The sequence below is a fragment of the Echinops telfairi genome, unplaced genomic scaffold (assembly GCF_000313985.2).
Source record: "Echinops telfairi isolate 266 unplaced genomic scaffold, ASM31398v2 ScPeMD7_7436;HRSCAF=8474, whole genome shotgun sequence".
In the NCBI taxonomy this organism is placed as follows: Eukaryota; Metazoa; Chordata; class Mammalia; order Afrosoricida; family Tenrecidae; genus Echinops; species Echinops telfairi.
In genome coordinates, this window is record NW_022111336.1 from 2,264,473 (window position 1) to 2,289,760 (window position 25,288).

The 25,288-nt window shown below is 40.6% G+C and overlaps 1 protein-coding gene across 1 annotated transcript in view; it reads right to left on the reverse strand.

Moving 5' to 3' along the window:
* Positions 1–8,770: 8,770 nt before the first annotated feature.
* Positions 8,771–25,288, reverse strand: part of LOC105979612 (melanoma-associated antigen B3) — a 54,326-nt gene continuing 37,808 nt past the window's right edge. The window contains 2 exon segments of the mRNA XM_013007527.1: positions 8,771–9,249; positions 9,252–9,387. Of these exon segments, the coding sequence (XP_012862981.1) occupies positions 8,771–9,249; positions 9,252–9,387 (615 nt within the window).

The following is a 25,288-nucleotide window of genomic DNA, read 5'->3' on the forward strand; positions in this document are numbered from 1 at the left end:
CATTAGCTTTCTTCACCACATTTACTTATGCACACGTTTGTCTTCAGTGATCGTGTCAGTAAGGTGGGCACCCACTGATATGATTTTTAATTCTTTGATGTAAATCTTTAAGAGAACAGACAGGCTTTATTTTCTCCCTGGAAGTAGCTGATGTTTTTGACCTGCTTAACGAGTGGTTGGCAGGCAATGCTTATCTGAAAGTACCACCTGGCATCTGAGATAATTGACAACTCCATGGTTAGAATATTCAAGCCAAGACACCTTAGTCTTCAGATTGACATCTTTGTCCATTTATACTTTTGAAGGGGTCTTCATAACAGAGTTGCCCAGTATAACAAATCATTTGAATACTGCAGAATATAGTGTACTATATTCAAAAATGTCCTTATTCCAATGTCATATAATATAGTTCTTGTCTCACACACACAGTGAAAAATTCAAGCACTTTCTCTTTGTTTTAAAGAACACATGACTTCAATGTTAATACCACACCTACCAAAAAACTCCCTTGCAAGTAGTCCATACTGTCTCATATCCACCCTATGTAGGGTGCCCCAGGCTGTGAATCTTTATGGGAGCACACATCCTCAATTTACAACTGGAAGCAGTTGGTTGGTTCAGACGATGGACTATGCGTTAGCAGTGCCAGGCTTATACAACAGCACCACAAGGGCTCCTTTGAAATAAACACAATACACAGCTTACATGTTTGCTTTATATCACTGAAAATTTTAATTCTAAGGCTTAATTACCCGACTTCTAAAAGGAACAATACCAATACATAATTGATCAAGGATTCACAAGGGTAGGAGCCGGCAAGACAAAAAAAGAGGAGTTGTTAACAAGGTATCAAGTAGAAAGAAAATGTTTTGAAAATGATGACAAAAACATATGTACAAGTGCGCTTCATACAATGATCCAAGTCTTCCAGTTGTTGAATTCATTGGAGTACAGGCCTTTGTAGTACTGTGTAATTACCCTATAGATTTCATAAGGGTCCATTGTAATGTCCCATTTCCCTCATTCTTGCTTTTGAAATTTGTTCCTTCATTTCTGTGGTTAGGTTTGACAGCAGGGTCAATTCTGTTTATCCTTTCAAAGAACCAACTTTTAGCATCATTGTTTTTTCCATAGTGTTCTTATTTTCCCTCTCTTGAATCTCAGCCCTGATTTTTATTATTTCTTTTCTTTTGCTATTAGTAGGATTGACATGTTGACTCTTCTCTAATTGCTGTAAATTTTGCATATCAATAATAAGTCTCTCTTCCTTTTCAGGTGTGCAAATATTGCTATCCAACTTCCCCTGATAACTGCCTTTGATTTGGCCTCTAAGTTTTCGTATGTCTTATTCTCCTTTTCATTGGTTCCTAGAAATTTCCTAATTTCATCTCTGATCTCGGCCAGTACCCATTCTTTTTGCAATAGAGAGTTATTCATCCTCCAATTGTTTACTCTTGTTTTATTTCCTCCTTTTGTTGATTTCCAGCCTCATGGCACAGTGGCCAGAGAGAGAAGTCTGTATGGTCTGAAGATGGGCCTGTGTCCCAGCATGTGGTACATCTTCAAGTATGTGCCATGTGGGCTTGAAATGAATGTGACTTTTTTTTTCCATTTGGGTGGAGAGCTCTGTAAATATCTACCAGGTCAAATCGTCTAATTGTAATGTTTAGATCTGTAGCCTCCTTGTCAAGTTTCTTTCCCTGTGATCTATCTTTCTCAGAGAGCGGTGTATTGAAATCACCTACTCTGATAGTCGAGCCTGTGATTTCTTTTTCCATCTTTTGGAGTGTTTGACTGACTCCTTTCCTGGGTCTCTGGTTTGTCCTGTATATGATTAATATGCTCACTGGTTCTTGGTCTACTGATCCCTTGAGCATTATATAATGACCCTCCTTATCTCTTGTTATGGCTTGTACATTGAGATCAAATTTTTTGAGATTAGGATTGCAACCTCTGCTTTTTTAAATTGCTATTTGCTTGTTATGTTTTTTCCAGTCTTTGATTCTCAGCCTATTTTTGTCTGTAATCTTGAGATGGGTCTCCTGTATGCAGAGAACAAGTGGTTGTGTTTTGTAAGCCAGTGTGCTAGCCTCTGGATTTTAAGGGCAGGACTCATTCCATTAATAATCAGGCTTATTACATCTCTATGTGGATTCTGTGATGTCATCTTGCACCTTTTGTGTTGGGTGTTTTCCTACCCCCATTTCTTATCCATTGGTTTTGTGTGTGTGTGTGTGTGTGTGTGTGTGTAATTCATTCTTGTCTTCTTTCCACCATTGAACCAATGCTACCTTGGGGGCTGTTTTTCCTTTGTTGACCTCTGGGTTGAGTTGTTCTACGTGGGAGTGGCTTATTTGAGCTTGGTGAGTGTTGTTCTTCTGCCCATGTTGGGTCAGTAAGAATCTTTTGTAGAGATGAGTTTCTTTTAACATATTCTTTCAGTTTTTCCTTGTCTTGGAAGACTCTCAGTTCTTCCTAAACATTGATAGATAATTTGGCTGCATAGAGTATTCTTGGGTGTACATTATTTTCCTTCAGTTTTCAGAATATGTTACTCCACTCTCTCCTCTTCTTCATAGTGCCTGCTGATAGGTCTGAGCATATTCTTATTTGATTGCTTTAATAGGTGACTGTTTGCTTTTCCCTAGCTGCTCTTATGATTTTCTCCTTTTCCTCAAAGTTGGACAGTTTGACTATTATATGCCTTGGTGACTTCTTCTTGTGATTATGTCTAGCTGGTGCTCTTTCATCCTCCTGAATGGTTTCCTGATTTTCATTTATTATAAGAATTCCCTAGCTATTTTTGCCATTGACTTATTTGTTGTGTCTTGTTCAGATAATCCAATTATTCCGATGTTGTTCATATTCCTAGCATCAGATATGGTTCTCAGGTTTCCTTCAGTTTCTCTGATGATCTTGTCTTTTTCATGTGTGTTAAAATCTGCTTGATTGTCCTCTAGATCACTGGTGGGGTTCTCTGCCTCCTCCAGTCGGTTGGCAACATCCCTGAATTTGCTACTGGTTTTTGTTATCTTGTCCCTTAGCTCTTATATTTCAATTTAGTGTGTGACCTTTATCTTCTCTAACATTTCATCCTTTTCCTGTATTGCTTCCCTCATATGCTGTATGACTCTAAACAGCATTCTGAAGATATCTTTCTGTGGGAGGTCAATGTCTGCCTCTTCTATGTGTGCCTTTAAGTATAGGTCATCCTCTATGCTTAAGTATAGGTCAAAATCATTGGATTTTGTTCCTCTTTTCTCATTGAAGCTGTGGAAGTTCCGTGTCGATTTATTGGAGCTAGGTGCCATTTTTACTGGAGTCAGAGAGCCCTGGACTCCATTTTTGGGAGGTTGGTATTGGTGCTACTGCAGGGTGTCCATAGCCAACTGTCCTGAGAGGTTGTGTTTGACCTTTGTCTCACTGGGGTTTCCCTCTCATCCCTGTATATCAGGACTCTTTTTTTTGGAGGGCAGGTTGGGTGGCTGTCTCAGTAATCAAGCTCAGAAATCTGCCTGTGTAATGCTCTAGTAACCCTCAGGCCTCTATGAGGGCATTTTACAGCAGTGCACTCTGGGCCTGAAAGAAAGTACTGGCGAGGTGTGGGTGCATGCGGCTCATGGAGTCGGGGATGTGGCAGAGCAGGGGTTCCTTGCTTCAGCTGGAGGCAGCCAGCCGAGTAAGTTAGAGGTGTAGGCAGAGGAAGAAAAGAAAGTGCTGGTCTTCAAGGAAGAATACTCTAATTTGCAGCGGGAATGGCCTTGCCATTTGGGAAATCAAACCACGGCTACACCAGCTCCAGGAGTGGGGATGTGGTTGGGATGGGAGGCCCTTGTTCTTGGATAGAAGCAGCCAGCTGAGTCTGTTAAGGGGACAGGCACACTGTCAGGGCATGGAAAAGGAAGGAAAGAAAGTGCTGGTTTTGACAGGGGGATCTACTAATGGGCAGCAGAAGTGCCTTTATCATTTGGAATATCAAAACACAATTAAATACCCTTCTGTTGGGTGGTTGGAACTCAGGGTACTCAGGAAGCTGCAGCCGGCCAAAACTCAGTGCTCTACTGCAGCACAGTGGCTGGTGCTGGACCAGTTCCTGTAGGTGCAGGAGAATTAACCAACTTTCATGGGAATTAACTGACTGGTTGAGACTCCCTACTCAGCCCCCATATATCCCAACTCACAAATCTCCACAGAATTCCCAGCGTGACCTTCCTACATGGTTGCTATCTTAGGGAGGTCTCCTCTCCCCCAAAGTTTTAAAGATCCTTGTGTATGTCTATATGTGTGTGAATTTCAAAAAACTAGTGAAAAAAATATCCAATATCTTCTAATTCAGTTAATTCAAGAACTTTGTTTGTCTTTACTTGCGTTTCATTGACTGTGCACAGGCATCCGCCTGTATGGAGCATAACAAACTATGGACAACACTGTGAAAAATGGGAATTCTAGAACACTTGAAAAACAATAGAATTTCCTCAAAGCACTTAAAAGCTTCCAGTGCATGTCTGTGCACATACATTTCAAAAAATTTGTGCAGAAATTTCATTATCTCTTAATTCACTAATTCCATGTAGTCTTGAAGCCCATATATATAAATATATAATAAATAGATATATTTATATAAATAATATATATTCACAAACTGCAAAGCACACCATGGACAACACTGAGGAATGGGCATTCCTGAACACCTGACTATGCTTCTGTGGAACAAGTACATGGATCAAGAGGCAGTTGTTAAGACAGAATAAGGAAATACTACATGGTTTAAAATCAGGGAAGATTTGACTATAACTTGTATCCTTTCATCATAGTTATTTAATCCCCAGACTGATAAATGAATGTGAGAAACGGGGTTATATGAGGAAGAAAGAAGCATCAAGACTATAGGAAAGCTCATTAACTACCTTGACATCCCAATGTCACAACCTTGCTTGCTGAAAAATATGACTTGAAGCACTTCCTGATAAAAATCCAAGTATGTAGCCTTCAGTGTGCATTACAAATTAAAAGAAACAAACATCCTCACAACTGGTCAATAGATATATCATGATATGTGGACAAAAGATTGAAGTTGTCATGGATTTCATTTTCCATGGATGCACAATCAATGGTCCTGAAAGCAGCAGTCAAGAAATCAAAGGATACATTGCATTGGTCAAATCTTCACAAGTCTTCAAAGTGTTGAAAAGCAAGGATGTCACTATGAGGACTAAGATGCATCTGGCCAAAGCCCTGTATTTTTCATTCGCCTCATATGCACGTGAACGTTGCACATTGAATAAAGAAGACTGAGATAAAATCAATGTATTTGAAGTGTGCTGCTGCTGAAGAATATTCAAAATACTGTGGACTTCTAGAAGAGCAAACAAATCTGTCTTGGAAGAAATATAGCCAGGACACTCCTTGGAAGTGAGGACAGTGGGTTTTCATTTCCATAATTTGGACCTGGTATTAGGAGAGAGTGGAAAAACAAACAAAACATAAAACAATTCACAGCCATCAAGTGGATTCTGACTCCTAGATAACCTATAGGACAGAGTAGAACTGCTGCTGCAAGTTTCTGAGACTATAAATATGTATATGAGTAGAAAGCCTCCCTTTTCACCCAGAGTGACTGTGGGTTTGAAACTACCTACTCTGAAACCAGTGATATGCAGTCTCTGGAAAATAACTTCTTATTTGGTAAAGTAGTGGGTCCAGTGAAAAAAATAGAAAGTATCTCAAGAAGATAAATTGACACAGTGACTTCCAAAATGGCTTTAAATCTAACAATTGTGAAGATTAGAACAGGATTGGGTAATTTTTCATTCTTTTGTATATGGGCCCAAGAGGAGTTGGAACAAACTCAATACCACCTAATGATATAATAATGCAAGCACACTCATATGCATACATTGATTGATAGGAACAGATTTTGCTTTGTAAATCACATACATACACCTACCAATGAATATTTTTTTTAAAAAACCTATTGTCACTTATTAATACACAAAGCTGATGGTGCCCGGCTATCAACAAATATAGCATCTGGGGTCTTAAGGGCTTGAAAGTAAATAAGCAGCCATCTAGCTCAGAAGCCAAAAAGCCCACATGGAAGAATCACACCAGCCTATGTGACCATGAGGTGTCGAAGGTATCAGGGATCAAAGAACAAAAAATCATATTATTGTGAATGAGGGGAGTGCACAGTGGAGACCCAAAACCCATCTGTAGGCAACTGGGTATCACCTTACAGAAGTGTCACGGGGAGGAGACAAGCCAGTCAGAGTGCAGTGTAGCAATGATGAAACATACAACTTTCCTCTAGTTCTCAAATGCTTCCTCCCCTCCCCCACCAACTATCATGATCCCAATTCTACCTTGCAGATCTGGCTGGACTAGAAGATGTATACTGGTAGAGATAGGAACTGGAAATACAGAGAATCCAGTACAGATGATCCCTTCAGTACCAGTGTTGAGAGTGGTGATACTGGAGGGTGAAGGGAAGGTGGGATAGAAAGGGGGAGCCTATTATAAGGATCTACATATAACCCCTTCCCTGGGGGAGGGACAACAGAAAAGTGGGTGAAGGGAGACGTTGGACTGTGTAAGATATGCCAAAATAATAATATTTTATAAATTATCAAGGGTTCATGAGGGAGGGCAGAGTGGGTCTAAAGGGGTAAAAATGAGGAGCTGCTACCAAGGGCTCATGTAAAAAGCAAATGTTTTGACAATGATGAGGGCAACAAATGTGCAAATGTGCTTGGCATACAATAGACATAGGTATGGATTGTGATAAGAGTTGTATGAGCCCCCAATAAAATGATTTTAAATATACACAATATAAAAATATCGAGGAAAAACCTGTGGACACTCCTGAGTCATGGCATTTCCATGAATTACCTTTCAGCGCCGCTAGAACAGTTCTCTAAGGTTTTCTTGGTTGTAATTATTATGGAAGCAGACCACCAGGCCTTTCTTCTCTAGCACTGCTGAATTGGTATGAATTGCTAACTCTTAGATTAGTAATTGATCAAACTATGCATGTCATTCTTTTGTATGTACACATATGTACAGTTTGTGTGTCTGTGTGTGTGTGTGAATGAGCCAAGTTTTTCATGTTGAATGGGAAAACAGAGAAGTTATACATTTGGTTCCTTACAACCGACCTTGCTTCCGTGACTTATAAGGTCAACCATTCTTTTTAACAACAAAAGGGAGAGCCTACCTCACACGTCACTTGCTTGGAGTGATGGCTTCCTAAGACAGTCCACAGTGGTGCAAAGCCTTGAGCAGTTTCCCAGCTTCACACACTTCAGAGAATGGGTCTCTGTCCCAGAGCGATGTGAGATGGGGAGGCTGCAGCACTAAGCAGATTTGGTATCTGTTCTGACTTCTGTCCTAAAATGTTTACTCCCTCCTAGAAATGGGCTGTGCAGGATAATCTTGTGAACATGTGATCTTTTCAATGTATCTGACATGGCACATGTAGATAACGATCACATCTCCCAGTATCATGTTCTTTTCTTTCCTCAGGAGCCCTGTTGGTGTAGGGGTTATGTTTGGGGCTGCTGCTAACCAGAAGATACACAGTTTGAAATCACCCGCCACACTGGAAGGAAGATGAAGCTTTCTAGTCCATTAAAATGGACAGTCTCAGGAGCCCACAAGGGCAGAGCTACTCTCTCATATAGGTGCACTGCGTTTGAGTCAGAATTAACTCAAATATTTCTTTTCTCAAGCTCTCTCTTGTGACTATGTTGTCCTATCCAGTTTGGGCAGCGACTTTCTTTTTATCCTTGGGATACATTTGGAACAGTGAGCTGTAAAGTGAATTAGGAGACACGACATCTTCCACTTAGCAGCACTGTGAAAAGAAGAAAATAGGTCCCCGCTGAAAGCAAAGTGCCAGAGCAGTGACTTCTTCATGTCACACTTTCAGGAATATCTCCTTTATTTTTCAGGAATTTCCATGAGCCTGGTGTGACCCTCAGTCAGAGCGTGGTTTCAAGAGCACTGGGACAAGAGCTCAAGAGATCTTCCAGTCCTGCCCCTGAAAGGACTATGAAAGATGTATTAGTAATGCCCCAGGAGGGACTGTGAAGAAGTATGAGCACTGCATCACCCATACAGTCCATGTATCATCCATAGAGTCCACGCTTACTTAAAGTTGCAGGCATTCATGACTGAGTGGAGTGGGGCCCCTTTTATTCAGTTTGAATATTACTACAATATTAAATGAGTGAAGCACATAAAGTAAAGCATCTCCATTTTTTAAATGGCAAATGAAAAGAGATTCAAATGCCCAATACTCGCCATCTTGCTTGTTATATCTTTTCCTTGAGTCCAGCTTTTCTTGATTTTTATTCTTCCACAATTCTATTCTTTACTTTCTAAGAAGCAGATTTCCACTCCAATGTTATCATGTTTCAGGTCATCAAAATAGCAGGTTTTCCTTTTCTCCATCCTTTATTTGCTTATTTTTTTAAATAGCAAAGCTTATCATCATAAACTAGAGGGGGCAAAAATCTGGATAGCACTCATAAGTGTATATGATAGTGCTAAAACAGCCTTCTCTCAAAAAGATCAACATCTAAAGACTAACAAGATACAGGTAAATACATCATTTACCCATAGAGAACAGAACAAAACAAAAGTATTAATCAGTGTGTTCCCTCTTGCCCCACCCAGTCCGCCACCACTGAGAGTGCTGACTGCCCTCTTCCAACACAAAGAGCCTGCCTTACGCTTCACTAAGCTTGAGAGGAAATGCTGGACTACTCCTTTATAACTGTGAATTTGCTTCTTACTTCATTTCTTCTTCCTTCAAAGCCTCTTCTTACCAGTATGGGAAGGTCGTGGGTTCAGTGGACTTGACCTTGGCCCCAAACTCCGGGACTTTCATCTTGGTGGTTTCAGAGTAGGCTCTGGGGCCCCACAGGAATTCCTGGCAAGGAGGATGACTGTTGGAGCCCTGCCAGTCTTCCAGGTGCTTTAGATCCACAAAATCCTGTGTGATGAGTTTCCTAGGTTCCCCATGGATGAAGTGCCTTTTTTCATCATAAATCCTCCTCTTATTTAGGAATTCCCAGATACCTTCCTCACTGGCGCAGTTGCCCTTCATGAAGATCAAACCCAGGAGAGTCAAGAGACCGGTTTGGGGCAAACCCCTTCCATGGAGCATCTCATTGTTAGGGAGGTGCATTTTGCTGACAAAGGCATAGGCCTGCTTGGTGCAGTCAACTTCCTTTAAGTCAATGCCAAGACTACCTCAATGCTGAAAGAAGCTCTCTTGAAAATCTCCTGGAAGTGGCACTTATGGACAGTCTACAACACGTCTTTCTTCATAATGGTCTTTTTTCTTTTATATAGTTGAATCAGGAATTTCAATAAAATTAGCACCTATTGTCTACAAACTACTTTAATGCTTTCTTGCCTTAATATGTTTTATCTGGTAGGAATAGTTCTGTTGCTGTGAATAAATATTCTTGTACATTTTTCTCTTAAAAATTCTAATGCTTACCATCATTGAAACCCAGAGGGCATTTCTACTCCATCTTACGTGTGAGTTTTGAGAGATTTTTGAGGCAGAACATGAAATTGCACCTTTTTGTAGATGCTCCAGTGATTCACCTTTCCACAAATTGACATATGTGAATACACTCTCACGTGTGTCTTTTCCATGTTACATTTTTGGATGTACAGTATTCTTCTCTTGTCATTTTAATAAATAGACTTTTTAAAAAGTCATAGGTTTACAGCTAAGTTGTGCAGTACATAGAGAGAATTCCCCAAACTCCCTCACCCTTGTGTGCTTCTTCTCCTTTTATTAACATTTTGCATTCCTCTGGGGCATTTGTTATAATACATGAAGCAATATAAATAAGTTATTATTAAGCAAATACCAGAGCTTACATTAGTTTTCACAATTATGGTGTAAAGTCCTTTAGTATTTCATAAGCACATAATTTCATCTGTCCACCCTGACAGTATCTCTCAGGATCATCCTAACAATGCCCTGTGTTCCACCTATTAATGGATCTCCCAATTGAGAGGGAGATATCTGCACAGCTACCTTCAGTATCAAAACTCCTGAGAGCATGATGGAAACGATTTGGAGAGAAGGATCTGATCCAAAGGACCAGGTTCTAGGAAAATGATTTAGGAACATCACCAGGTCCCAAGTGATTTCCAGAGTCCATGACTGATCAAGTGCAGAGGAGAGTACTGGATTTCTGAGAAGACAGAAACTTACCAATAATTCACATTCAGGAAAGGTCTGAGATACGTCAGAGGTTGTGCTAGGTCTTCACCTTTTGTTTTTCCCATACACTACAGATAGCATCAGTTGTTAGCATGGTGCAGGGCCAGGTGTGTTTCCTTCCGTCCTTCACAGAGTGTTGTGAGTTGGAACAGACTTGCCTAGACCTAAGAACACACATGTTCTAACAGTCCTACAAAACAAACCCACTTCACAGTCAAAGAAACTGAAACTCAGAGAGCTTGGGAATGTCAGTTAACAGGAGAGTCTTGTTTTATTTCGTTGAGACTGTATATAGAAAACCATACAGGAATTCAACAGTTTGTACAGAGTACAATGTAGTGACTTAGATTACATTCTTTGAGTTGTATAACTACCCCCACCCTCCTTTTCTGAGTGGTTCCTCCCCAAGTAACATAAACTCCCAGTCCCTTAAGCTTTCTATCTAATTTACATTTTTGTGATAACCTGACCTCAAATAGATAATTCTTAAAATAGCATAATGCTTATTGTAGATGTTGGTAACCATTTAAATTATTGTTTGGTTTTAAAATGACTTCCCAAAATATGAAAAGTTGAAGGCTGAAAGATTATCACAGTGGAATAGTTTCAGAGGATCCATGCAGCCTGGATGATTCCAGAAAGTCTTGAATCCATGAGAATTTTTGGCAGAGCTGAGAATAGACCCCTGCTCTGCATTTGCCCGGAGCATACCCTCTTCCACTGATCTCAGCTCAGGCCAGCCTTCTGTCAATTCGCTTATCTTTTCACATCTCTGTAATGTCTTCCAAGTGAGAAAAAGGGCCATGAGTCCAACGGAGTATCTCAGACCTAAAAAGAAAAAAAGTGAGGACAAAACACACTTGGGACAAATATTTGTGTGGGCATCATCTGCATTTTGTATGATAAGACTAGTCAGTGCTACTGAAATGTGAAGAGAGACACTCATAGCCACTCAGAGTCCAGGCATTTAAAAGCCAGTATGCCATGACCAGGTCTTCTCTGCCATTCAGCAGCAAGCATGGAGACCTCTTGTCATGATGGCAGAAATAACTGAGAGAAGCAGCCTGAATCCCATACAAATCATTATGTGCTGTTTGTGTTAGGCTGGGCTAACGAGAGAATGTGTTAGGCTGGGCTAACTAGAGAAACAAATCCAGAGACACTCATATGTGTATAAGAAAGAACTTCATATAAAGAGTAATTGTATATTAAGAAAACATACCAGCCCAGAGCAGATCAAGTCCATAAGTTCGATATTAGCCCATATATCTGATACCAATCTATAAATTCCTCTTCAGACTCATGCAACACATGTAATGATGTTGAGTTCAGGAACATCACAGGCCAATGGGTGGAAAGTCTTGTGGATGCAGTGGCAGTGGAAGCATCTCAGTGCTGGGTCTTCCAGCTCCAGGACTCTAGCTCAATCATTGGAGCTCCACCTGGCTTGTCATCAGGAATGTCTCACAGCAAGTGTGTGTCCCACTTCCAGGGAGGAAGACAAGAGTATCCAGAATCCTCAGGAGAAAGCCATGCCCACACAGAGGTACCATTGGCTATGGCATGACTTACAGGCTAGACTCCACCCCTTCACAAATTCACAGGAGATTATATAACTGCCACACTGTGTTAAACCACTGAGATTATGAGTTGTGTGTGCTACATCAAGTAGGAACGACTTTATCTGATTAATTCACAGGTACTCTCAATTTTGTTAGGCTTATATCAGTAACTCAATAAAGGGCAGGTTAATGTTTAATTCTGTTATGCATAAGGAGGGAACATGCCAGATTAGGGTCTACAGCAACTAACAGCAAAAAACTACTGGTCTATATAACGTGTTACAAGTTTACAACCCAGCCCAAACCCCAACCTACTTTCTCGTGTTGATTCTACTCATAGAATCCCTATATAGAGCTTCCCCAAACCATAAATTGTCAGGAGAGCAGGCAGCCTCCTATTTCTGCTGCAGAGCTCTTGTGATTTTGAACACCGAGCTTTTCAGGAATAGCCCAATCCTTATCATAGAGCACCACCCAAACATCTTAAAATTGTAACAAAACAAACAACCAAAACCACTGCCGTGGAGTCCATTCTGACTTACAGTGACCATACCATGCAAAGAAGCACTGTCCCTGTGCGTTCTGGAGACTCAATCTGTAGGGGAGCAGAAGGCCTCATCTTTCTCCCATGGAGCAGCTGTGGGGTTCAAATGGCTGAATTTGCAGTTAGCAGCCCAACATCTAACCACTATGTCACCAGTCTATAGGAATTACAATTCTCCCTTTACTGAAGTTCTTACAAGGTGCATTTCTTTTCCTTCCTAAGACTCTGATGTTTTTATTTAAAGGATGATTCTAGGCTTCATGTGTTTGTGTCTGAAAAGTATACATGTAGCAAGGTATTTCCTATTTCAATATTTTTATGTACGGTGCAGTGACATTAATTACATTCATCATGTTGTTCAATCCTCACTATCATCTGTATCTCCAATTTTCCATCAATATTATTAGGAGTTCAGCATTCACTAAGCAATGGATATGAGACTGGTGATAAGGCAGACATTTGAGTTGTAGAAAGTAAGGGGTATGGGATAGGGCAAGGACTCTGAATTCTGAAGGTAGGTTGACTAGAAAGAAATTGATTCTCTTATTTCAGGTTGAGGAGAAAGGAGAAAGGAGAGCTGGTGGTAACTTGCATCTTGTATTAAGGATTAGGATGAGGGTGGATGTGGTGGTATGTCACCATGGGCCATAGAGAAGGTGAGGCTGCAGCTGTCCACATGCAATAGGCAGTAGAAAATGGGTACAGTTATCAGGACATTAGATTTGTTTGCATAAGTAGAAGTCATCTGAGGCAACTGGATGATGTCTATTCCAATGTTGTACATACAGTATATAGGATGCCATTTCCTCTCCTGTAAACCAGTTGGACACTAAAATTCCCCAAAACTTAATAAATACAGGTAAAAGAAGAAATACTAGCCCAGAAATAAATCAATCAGAGAACATTTTCCTATATTTTCTTAGGGAATCTTTTTAAAAAATTATTTTATTGGGAGGCTCATGCAACTCTTATCACCATACATACATACATCAATTGTGTAAAGCTCATTTGTACTTTTGTTGCCCTCATCATTCTCAAAACATTTGCTCTCCACCTAAGTCCCTGGCATCAGCTCCTCATGTCCCCCCCTCCTTCCCTGTTCCCCCTCCCTCATGAACCCTTGATAATTTATATATTATTATTTTGTCATATGAGCATATATTTCGGCCTTTGCCTATGCTTGTATATTTGTGGTTTGACTTGATGGCAGTGAGCTTGGTTTTTTATCATACATATGAAATGAAATTCTATATATAGTATGATATATGTAAAGGTTTTTATGTTATGCATATGAAGTTATACTGAATATACAAAGTTACTTACTCTGATATTTCAATCTCATATTTGCTATCTTTATTACACTTTACGCCACATTCTTTGTCCAGGACCTGCTAACCCTTGCCAGTAACTAGATCCTTATCAGTTTTGATTACTGCATCCATTCTGGGCACTTGGTATCTCATGTTTCCCATTACATACAAAGGAAGGGGCCTGAAGCAACCATGGCCTCAGGTACCTAAAAGACAGGGCACCATGATGCATGCTGTTGCTAACCCTGTGTGAATAGTGATAATGATTCTGAAAATTTTTGTGTGAGAAATCTTTACTTGCAGTTGAAAGGCCCCTCAGAAATCCAGTCTACGAACGAGTGAGAGGTGGTCCAGTCTGGTGAAATGGGGACTGCAAGTCCAAGGACCTGTTCATTCAACACCTGTTCCTCGTCTTTGGGACAGTGAGCCATGGTGTCCACCCACACCTCTCTATTGTTCTGTGTGAGCACTTCTGGGAAAGCTTGGTTTAAGATTTTTCATCTCACACCCTGACTTCCCCATGCTCCAACATAGGCCCTCGGCAAAACACACAGTATCCGGGGTTGTTACTTGACTTTCCAGTCTCTCCAGTATATGTGCTGCTACGTCTGTATTCCCAACATATTCTAGAATCCCCCTGCTTGTTCTCCTAACTCTTATTGCCCCACCCCAGTCCCACCAGGACATACATAAGCACACATACATGTCTTTGTATCCAGTTCTCTACTCTCTTGCTTCAGGGCAGGTCTGATTGTGGAATTCATGATGTTTGAACACAAGAGAAACAAGGGTTCACTCCTCTTTCTCATGTCCTGGCCTTTGGGCTACTGTCATACATTTAACTTCTATATTGCTTATAAACCCCACCTGTATTGCTATAATTTTAGATTATAGCATATATTCTGAAGACATTTAAGTAGTAAACCAAAGGATTTAAAAAAAAAAGATCTGGTCCTTACCCATGTAATTACCACTTATAGAAATCTTCATTTCTTTGTGTAGATCTAGGTATCCCCTAAGAATCTTAGGCTCTCTTAGGCATCCGATGTAGCACCTGAGGTGAAGATCCTAAGTAGAAACACCCATCACAAGGCCTGAAGCTGTAGCCACAGAATTCACCTTTGGAGGCCACAGGCAGCTGTGGCCCGATTGGAAGAGAGTTAGCCATGCCCCCTACCCAATGGTTGCCAGGAATGTGTAGGCCTTCTTCCGGATGAGGTAGGCCTTAGTTTAAGAGAAAGAAGAGTTCCAGGCCATGTCCAGAGTCAAAGATAGAGTCCTGATAGAGGACTGAGGGTTCATGCAGGAAACAAGACATAGTTTGACCCTGGCAGTGCTTTCAGCCCTCATTACACTAGAGAGGGGCATAAGGTTAAGACCCCCTTGATTCTATATGTATCAGGGAAGGAATATCTTTGATTTGTAGTTACAGTCACTTGTCTGTAGAAAGAAGGCATCCCAGACCCTCCATGGGGGCCAAGTGAAGTCTCCGAATGAGGATTTAGGCCTCAAAGGAACCCGGACAGAAGAGGCCTCATACCCTGCTAGGGATGATGGCTGAGTAGCTCCTCCCTTCCTCCTAGAGCAGTGGTCCTCAACCTTCCTAATGCCGCAACCTTTTAATACACTTCCTTATGTTGTGGGGACCTCCAACCATAAAATTATTTTCATTGCTACTTAGTAACTGCAATTTTGCTATTGTTATGAATCAGGTGACCCCTGTGAAAGGGTCATTTGACCCCCAAAGGGGTCGTGACTCACAGGTTGACCGCTGTCCTAGGTCCCAGGGGGCTTTGAGTTATCAGACTCAGAGTAACAGTGTGAAGAAGACCCAGATCCTACCAACCATTGATCTAACAGGCCTGAAGTTGAATACTCCATCCCCACCCCACAAGACAATAAAAGGGAATCTTCACTCACAGTCCTTGAAGCTTGAACTTCACTGTAACATCCTCCATGGGGCTCTCAGGGTCAGGCAACCAGGAGAAGTGGGGCCTTCTGGGTACCTAGCATAGGGCAGTCAAAGAACCTGCAAAGATGCCCTTCATTGAAGTCAATGACGCATCTCCCTGAGGCACACACCTTCTCAGTTTCCCTCTTCCAGAGGATCGGCACTAGTAAAGAGTCAGAGCAAAGGATTTACTGTTTGCATTTGACCTTCCGTGATTATCAGACTATGTCCCATTGGTGGTTCCACAGTAGAATATCTCCCTCGCATCCCTTCATCAGCCAAAGCTTGATCCAATGCACAGAAGCTAATAACCACAGCAATAAATGATCAGTCTAACTAAAACCATATCTTCTGTGCTTGATGTTGAAATTGAAGCCGCAGAGCAGCAGGTCATGAAAGAAAAGTGAATGTAAAGTAGGGAGAGCAGAACATTGGAATGCACAAGGACCAAGCTGGATCCTGCATGTGACTATCTCTAGAACCCACAGAGTTGTCTCCCTGTGTACAAGTCTTTGACCTTTAGGAGGAGGTGTTGCTCCTGCCAAGGATCTGTACTTGCTTCCAGCTGAACAGATGATCCACTGATAACTGGATACTCTCTGGAGAGTTTTGCTGTCCCCACTAGCTAATGAGCTGGCAGGTTTACACACAAAGATGCATGAGCTGTAACAGGGCTTGACATCGAAAAATTTGTAAACATGGCTACTGTCTCACCTCCAGAGTCCCTAGGTGGTGCTATTGCTCAACTACTAAATGAAATGCTGGCATTTTGAATAGATTCAAAAGGATTTCTAGTTGGAATTGACTGGAGGGCCTAATTTGATTTGACTTCGATTGGTCGTCAGACTTCCAAGTCTCATCCAAATCACTCTTAATAACCAACTTAACTGGCCACACACAGAGAAGGGAATTCTGGGAAATATAACTCAATTTGACAAAGTTATCAAAGTAGGCTCTGGGAAAATCTAATGAAGGGCATGAGAATGCATTCTTTGAAAAGCTGTCTTTAAAATCTGACTCCAGTGTGGAGGTTTTTTTATGGAGGGTGGTGGTGGGAACCCTTTTGATTGGTAGAGGAAAGACCTGCAGGATGCCAGCGTAAAGGGAAACAAACAAACAAACAAAGCAACCCCCTAAAGAGGTCTTTAAGAAAAATTCTCCATAACCCAATCACAGAAAGTATATTTTATGACATATGATATTATCAGGGTTTAAATGTTTCAGGGCCGTGAAATTTGACTTTGATTCTTTTGAACAAGATAACTTTCCATAGCTAAAGACTTTACCCACAAAGCTTATGTACCTTTTGAAAAATAGTCATGGCTGTGGATTCCAATTCTGGTGCCATCGAGTTGAGTCCAACTCACAGTGACCCTGTAGGCAGCTCCAAACTGCAGTCGCTCCATGGGAGAAAGATGCCACTTTCTACTCTCGTAACAAATTACAGCATCAGAAATCCACATGGGGCAAGGCTGGCCTGTCTTACAAGGCCACTGGAAGTCAGGATTGACTGACAGCATTCAGATAGCAAGCCACAGAGCAGTGTAAATACAATTGCTTGGGAGCTCAGAGACCTGTATTCTGGCAGTATCTTTGTGATTCCATTTTGTGTTTCATTTCCACGAACTCTATATGGTGCCCCTAGAAGATCTTTACCGAGGACCCCATTCCCATTTGGTGCTCTAGCATTCTGCATTCTTGGGGATGTGCTTGGCATCTTTGAGAACTTCAGAATTCTACTTCTCACTGCCATTCAGTTCATTCTGACCTGTGGCTCTCTAGGACAGACCAGAACGCCACCTGTGGGTTTCCCAAGCTGTAAATCTTTATGGGAGCAGCAAACTTCGTTTTTCTCCAGCCAAATAACTGGTGGATTCAAACTGCTGACCTTTCAGCTAGCAGTCCAACTTAGAACACACCACCACTGGCTCACGAATCTCGAAATCCAGGAGTAGGTTGGTTGCAAGGAGGATTTGGTTAGAAAAAGAAGGCATTGTTTCCTGCGCTCACACAGCCAGGTGGCAGTGTTGTCCCTAGGAAAACAAGTATCAGAGGGTTTTAGATTTGGGACCGAGTTTAGGGACTGACCCTTTGCATTTATTTGATCATTTTCCTGTCTCTTTCCTCCCCCCAGACACGCTAACAGAGCAGCAAGATAAACTAGATGCCTTACTCTTTTTTCTCTTTCAAGTATCTACATTTGGTTCATTTTACTTTTAACATACCTATGATTTCCAGGAAGGAAAATTCTTAGTTGAAAGAAAGACTAAAAGAAAAAAAACAGAATTCCTCAATGCCCTTCCTGTGCAAAGACCTATTATCAGGGAAGCAATAGTAGTGACATTGCAACAGATTCTATGGAAATGTATGTGAAATCTACAAAACAAGGGGATGCAGAAAGTATTTCAGCTGGTTCCATGTGATTTCAGGGCAATTAGTGAAATTCAAATTAACCTGAGGCTTGCGAGCAGCAGGGCGATTTGACTAACAGTCTGGGGAGGTACAAAATAATTGGGTAATGAAGTGGAACTGAGTATCACGTGCAAGACTGCTCCTGGGATTGTACAGAAATCCATTATTTAGACAGATGTGGTATCTTGTGGACAAGAGATCTTTAAAGCTGGAAATATTATATCTCTCCCATCTGACTGTTTCATGCTTCCATGGATCAAGGATTAAAGGGCGGTTTAAAGAGGGGAACAATTTAGGAAACTCTTCATAAATCCCTGTCATTGAAGGTGGAGAATATTTTCTGTGTTATTCTTAAGACTTGGCCCAACATCATTTTATCTGACTGTACACACACACTCCTCTGTCTGAAGCAAGAAAGGCAGATACCATTTTTTCATATATTATATAACATGAATTTTCAAGATGAGAAATACTAGTTTTGAAAGTCTGTATTAACTATATGTAAAGTCCAGGGTTCATTCATTAGTGAGTTTCCAGTTAGCCACACTCTGACTGCAGTTGAAAACTCCATTCTACAAGTTTGCTCAGGCAGAATGGGAAGATCAATGCACATTTTTGTCCAGGTGAGTTCTCAGAGATAAATAAACATGAACAACACTCAAGGCTTATTCAAAATGAGAAGCTTCACTCTAACAGTAAGAATTATCCTTAAGCATGAACGCAATTGATGCCTGCCTGCCTGTCGTAAGATTCAGGAAGAATCCAAAGGTCTTCTTGCTTTTCCTTAAAAGAAACCCAAATACATCTCTATGTCTCCTGTTGACATTCTCCCAAGTAGGAGACTATGTACAGGACAAGAGGTAGAAATTTCTGTCCGTAGTTCCCCTGCATGGGGGTGTTAGACTCATCAAACACAAGCGGAATGTTTGGCAAAGAAGACGATACAAGGAGAGCAAAAACATTTCAGACTTTGAGACTTGAAACATTCATAATGAAGTCAAATCAACCCCATTGCCATTCAATAGAATTCAACTAATAAGAATCCTATATAGGTTTTCTGATATTGTAAATCTTTATGGAGACAGTCTCATCATTCTCCTGAGTTATGGTTAGTGGGTTTGAATTATCGCCCTTGAGGTTAGCAGCACAATGCTAAATCTACAGCATCACACTCATAATAAAACCAAACCCACTGCCATCGAGTTAATTCTAACTCATAGCAAACTTGTCAACAAAACAAAACTCACTGACAATGAATCCATTCAGACTCATAGTGACCCTATAGGATGGAGTACAACTGCACCTGTGGGTTTCTGAGACTGTAACTTTTACAGGAATAGACACCCTCATCTTTCTCCTGCAGTGACCCTATAGCTGTGATAAGTGAATTCCTTAGGAGTTTCAAGGCACTAAGTTACATGCATGCAATGTATTTTGTGCATTTATGTTCTCCAGGCACTGCAGGCAAGGTAAGTGGGCAAAGATTACTCTTCCAATTTATGGTTGAGGCCCCTGATAATCAAAGATCGACTGCATCACACTCATACTTAGTAGGTGATTCTGATCTCAAAGACCCTTGCTCTAGAAGAGATAAGGACATAGGTCACACACATAGGGAAAATAGGGAGGTAATAAAATTAAAAAGTACTTAACTATGACTTGGAAGATGTTAGTTTGTGTCCTATGATGGTGTTCCATTGATCAAACCTAGAGAAGTTGTTTAACTTATTTCAACCCTATCCATTTCTACCTATAAACCTGTGGAATAAGTTCCTTCAAGCTACTGAAACAAGCTACTGGAGCGAAATTGGAGGTCAAAAATAGTCAGAAAGCCTAGATTCCAATCCCAGTGCTAAAGTGAAACCATTTATCCAATCAAATCATATTGACTTTGTATAGAAAGTCACATGTACAGGATAACCCTTGGTACCAGGGTTTCTGCAAATATTCTGTGATTCCATATTGGGGGTGGGGGGCGATACTTGTGGAGAGTATATCAACAGAGAAAACATAGAGACTATCAATCAAACTAGGAGTTACAAGTTCAGTACCAAGCCAAATTCAATGTCATTGTGTCTATCCTAACTCATAGCAACCCCGTAAGACAAAATGGAACTTCCCCTGTTGGTTTCTGAGACTGTAGCACTTTATAGGAGCAGAAAGCCTTGTAATTCTCCTGTGGAGTGGCTGGTGGGTTCGAACTGCTAACTATGCACTGAACAGTACAACATGCAACCCACCATATCACCAGGGATCCTCATCTAAGTATAAAAATCATAATAAAAAATAAACTCACTGCCATGGCATCTATTCCAACTCCTAGTGACCCTATAGGACAGGGTATAATTGCCTCTATGATTTTCTAAAACTAAATATTTTTGGAAGTAGAAAGCCTCCCCTTTATCTCACCCCCACCCCCACCGCACATGTCTGGTTTTGACTTGCTGACCTTGGGGTTAACAGCTCAGTATGTAACCATGACACCACCAGGACCCCTTTAGGGCTATATTAGGGGTACTTCAATATCAAATGTCCACCTCCATGTGAAACACAACGGGATACTTTTATCAAGCTAGGAATTCTTTGCAAAGACAATCATGATAGTAGTATTTGTTGACTGCTTACTGCATCTATGTTAATCCTTTAGCATATGCTATCTCCTTTAAATTCTCCCACCAACCCTACCCAGTAATAAAACTATTAACTCATCTTAATTATGAAAAAGGTAAGGACTTCAGAATTTAAGGACTTTCTAAACAATAATTCAACTAGTGAGTAGCAAGGCTGAGAGATGGACTTTGGCCATCTCAGGTCAAACCCTTAATCTTCACTCTCCATCCTTCTGGAATGCCTTCACTTTCCTTTTATGTTAGCTCCAAGAATACACCTTGTTCATTCTTCGGTATATTTATTTCTAAAAGAGTGGCTTAACCTTTAGCAACCTAGATTATTCCTTGAGTCACTTACAGCACAGTGGTAGTTGGTAGCAACATGAATTACACTCTAGGAATCTATATGGGATTGGCGATCTAGCCCAAGTGAGTCTGCTGCTGGCTACCATCTGGAATGTCACCATTTGTAAATCATAGCATTCAGGTACACTCTCCAATTTTCCCGACTTCTCTATAGAAAACCAAAGACATGATCATTTGCTCCATTTAGAAATTGTGTTAATTTTTAGGATATCATTTTGTATTTCTCTAATCCAAGAAATAATGAAAGAAACAGTATATCTCTTTCTTGCTGTTTGTAAAGCCCACCGAATATGGGCAGACTCAGGTGATGAAATATAAATAATTTTATTTCATCTAAATCTTAATAATATCTTCCTAAGAAAGAGGATATTCTGTTAGAGATATGTCTATTGACATGGCAATACCATTTCAAGTAGACAAAAACAGTGTGGAAAGAAGAATGTCTTTAGGGAAATGTGTTTATTTTCATGACAGTAGAGTAATATGTGTAGGGAGGAAAATTATAAATAAATGTCTTAGACATAATGAGCCTTTTAAAAATTACCAGTTTTATAATGAATGAACTGATATTTTTCTCCCATAATTATATTGACTTAGCAAAGTTCTATTTTTTAAAATAGGCTACACTTTATACTTCATAATCCTTTCAGATAGTTAATACATATTTATATTGATTTTTATTTCTATTAATCATTCATTTATGAAGAGATGAGAGAAGTCATTGCAGGTTTGAAGTCATTCTATTCTGCATCTAATTATATCTGATACTAAAAGGGAGGCTTTACAAAAACAAACAAAACAAAACAAATATGCTTTTATGATAATCAGCAGTATAGAAACCATTGTGGAAATGAATAATGTGCTTCAGTATCTGAATTCCAGGTACATCAAGGTCACAGAGAAATATTGCAGTTATGGACTTAAGTTCAGCTGTTTATGCTGAAGATGCTTATAAGAAAAGTATACTTAATCTTTGTGGGTAGATTATGGTCTGTTTATCTTATGCAGACGCTTAGGGTTCTCTTTAAAGTATTAAGTTAGCTTCTGCCACCAACATATTCTGAATAAAAATGATTAAATCCCAGTGTCTTATCCATGAACCGTAGTGTGATTGTTTTTTGGAATTCCTCTAAGAGTTGAAGCCTGTAAGCCCTATTGACAGTGTTCCTTGCCCTCTTGCCCAAATACTCTGGTGGCTTCTGGTAGTTTTAGCCTGGCATGGCCCCTGCCCAGGTTTCTATTCATGGGGGAATTTAATTGTTGCCTTTGAGCATGAGATCCTCCTCCCTTTCAGGATGTTTCTGCTCATCCTTTCTGAGACCACTCACCACCTGGCCCCTCACCTCCTCTCATGGCTCCCTGTAGATAGCAATGGGGACATTATTGTCATCAATCTACCACAAATACTTCTGTTGCTTTTTTTGGATGCCACTCCCTCAAACTCAGCACAATATTTCACAGTATGGGAGATCTCCTTCCAGCTGACCACTCTATTCTCAGCTCGTGCTTCTAGTGTACCTCACATCAACTCTTCGGATTTTCACTTAGCTTTTGCTTGGGCGATTGAGGATCATTTAAAAATTATCTCAAATATGGTGAAGAAAGCAGATTGTACCCGGCTATCAAAAGATATAGTCTCTTGGGACTTAAAGGCTTGAAGGTAAACAAGCAGCAATCTAGCTCAGAAGCAAAAAAGCCCACATGGAAGAAGCACACCAGCCTGTGTGATCACCAGGTGTCAAAGGGATCAGGTATCAGGCATCGAAGAACAAAAAAGCATATCATTGTGAAGGAGGGGGAATGCAGAGTGGAGACCCAAAACCCATCTATAGGCAACTGGACATCCACTTACAGAAGTGTTGTGGGGAGGAGACAAGCCAGTCAGGGTGCAGTGTAACAACGAAGAAACATACAATTTTCCTCTACTTCCTAAATGCTTCCTCCTCCCCCACTATCATGATCCTAATTCTACCTTACAAATGTGGCTAGACCTGAGGATGTACACTGGTACAGATAGGAACTGGAAACACAGGGAAAGCAGGATGGATGATCCCTTCGGGACCAGTGGTGAGAGTGGTGATACCAGGAGGGTGGAGGGAGGGTGGGGTGGAAAGCAGGAACCGATTACAGGGATCTACCTATAACCTCCTCCCTGGGGGATAGATAACAGAAAGTGGGTGAAAGAAGACATCGGACAGTGTAAGATATGAAAAAATAATAATTTATAAATTATCAAGGGTTCATGAAGGAGAAGGGAGTGGGGAGAGAGGGGGGAAATGGGGATCTGATGCCAGGGGCCTAAGTGAAGAGCAAATGTTTTGAGAATGATGAGGGCAATGAACGTACAAATGTGCTTTATTATATATATATATATATATATATATATATATATATATATATATATATATATATATATATATATATATCTCCAAAATCCAGCTCCCATTTATATCAAAAGCTCAAAGTCATTGTCATGCAATTGCTTCCAACTCATAGTGACCCCATAAGGCAAGGTAAGACTGTAGGGTTCTGATTACTGTAATTCTTCATGGTATTAGAAAGCCTTCTCTTTCTCTCAACAAGAGGCTAGTGTTTTTGAACTGCCCAAACAAACAGTTGAGAAGCCCAAAACAAACAGTAACCCACTATGCCATGAGGGCTCCTCCCTTATGGGCCCTCTAACTCATGGGACATTTGCATTTTCCCTTCACCAGTAATAGAAGTCCAACTTTAAACATCAGAGGCCTGCCCTTTCATGTGCAAAGAGATACCCTCATTCTCTTAGCTGTACAGTTTTCAGGTAAATTTTGTTGTTCAAACACATTTTAAGCTTTCAGTAGTCGATAAGAAATCCCTTTTCCTTGGAATGAGTTGTCGAGATGAAAATAGGAGAAATCCCAGTGTGTACAAAGAAATGCCCACTATCCTATAAACTTATCTCATAGATGTTTTGGATGAGAACAACCAGAATGCTCCATAGAAGCAAGGATGGTGAGACTTCATCTCATTTACTTTGGACATAGTAAAGGAGAGGGTTAGCAAAAAAGAGGGAAATCTTTAACAGGAAAGATTGACACAGTGACTACAACTATGGGCTCAGACTCAGCAGTAATTGTGAGGATGGCACAGGAGTGAGTGGTGTTTCTTTCAGTTGTACATAGGGTCTTTATAAGTCAAAACCAACTCAATGGCATGTAACAACAACTCCTCTCCCTTATCACTCTAAGAGCCCTAGATAGCTTTTTGTCCTCATTCCCTCAAGAAATCCTATAGAGGGTTTATTCTTAGGTGTAAAATTAAGGCAGGGAAATATATCCATTGAATATCTGGTTGCACAATTTGAAAAATCAAGTAGTTGGGATTGGGAAATATCAAGGACCTAGAAACCTTTTGGTTTATAGGGAAGCACCAAAGAGAACATGACATTTGTCTTCTGGAAGTTGAATAGGTCTCAAGGCAGAAGAGAGAGGTCAGGGACTCTCTTTTTCATCTTTGTATGCTAGCACCTACCTCTGTCCTTGGCACATTTCAGTACAATATTTGCTAATTTAGCTGATTGGAATGAAATGATTTCTTTAAAGCTTCAGTAAGCAAAAGTTGGATCAAAACCAAAAAGTCACAGTGAGCTAAATGCTAGTTAAGCAGAAAGCAAAGCTTCCCACGAGCTACAACTGTGCAAAATGGGCTTCCTCAAGAAACAGTAAGGTACTGCACCTGTTTAAGCGGAAGGTGTTTGGCCATCTGTGAGCAATGCTGTAAAAGCTGTTCTCACATTAGATGGGAAGAGGCTGTAAATTATAAATGAGTTTCCTCTCTGTTAACTGGAAGATCTTATTGGGGGTTCATACAACTCATCACAATCCATACATACATCAATTGTGTAAAGCACATTTGTACAATTGTTGCCCTCAACATTCTCAAAACATTTGCTCTCCACTTAAGCCCTTGGCATCGGATCCTCATTTTCCCCCTCCCTCCCCCCTCCCCCTCCCTCATAAACCCTTGATAATTTATAAATTATTATTTTGTCCTATCTTACACTGTCCGACGTCTCCTTTCACCCACTTTTCTGTTGTCTATCCACCAGGGAGGAGGTTATATGTAGATCCCTGTAATGATATGTTTCAATACAAATAGACGTGCTTGTCATCACTGCAAGTCAATATGTTCTATAAAATTAAACTTGTATTTGTAATTTTCCACAAGCCGTTTCTAGCATGTTGCCCACAGGCGCTTCATTCTTCTTAAGGATAAGGAAACCTTCTTACGTCCTCATTATTAGGGA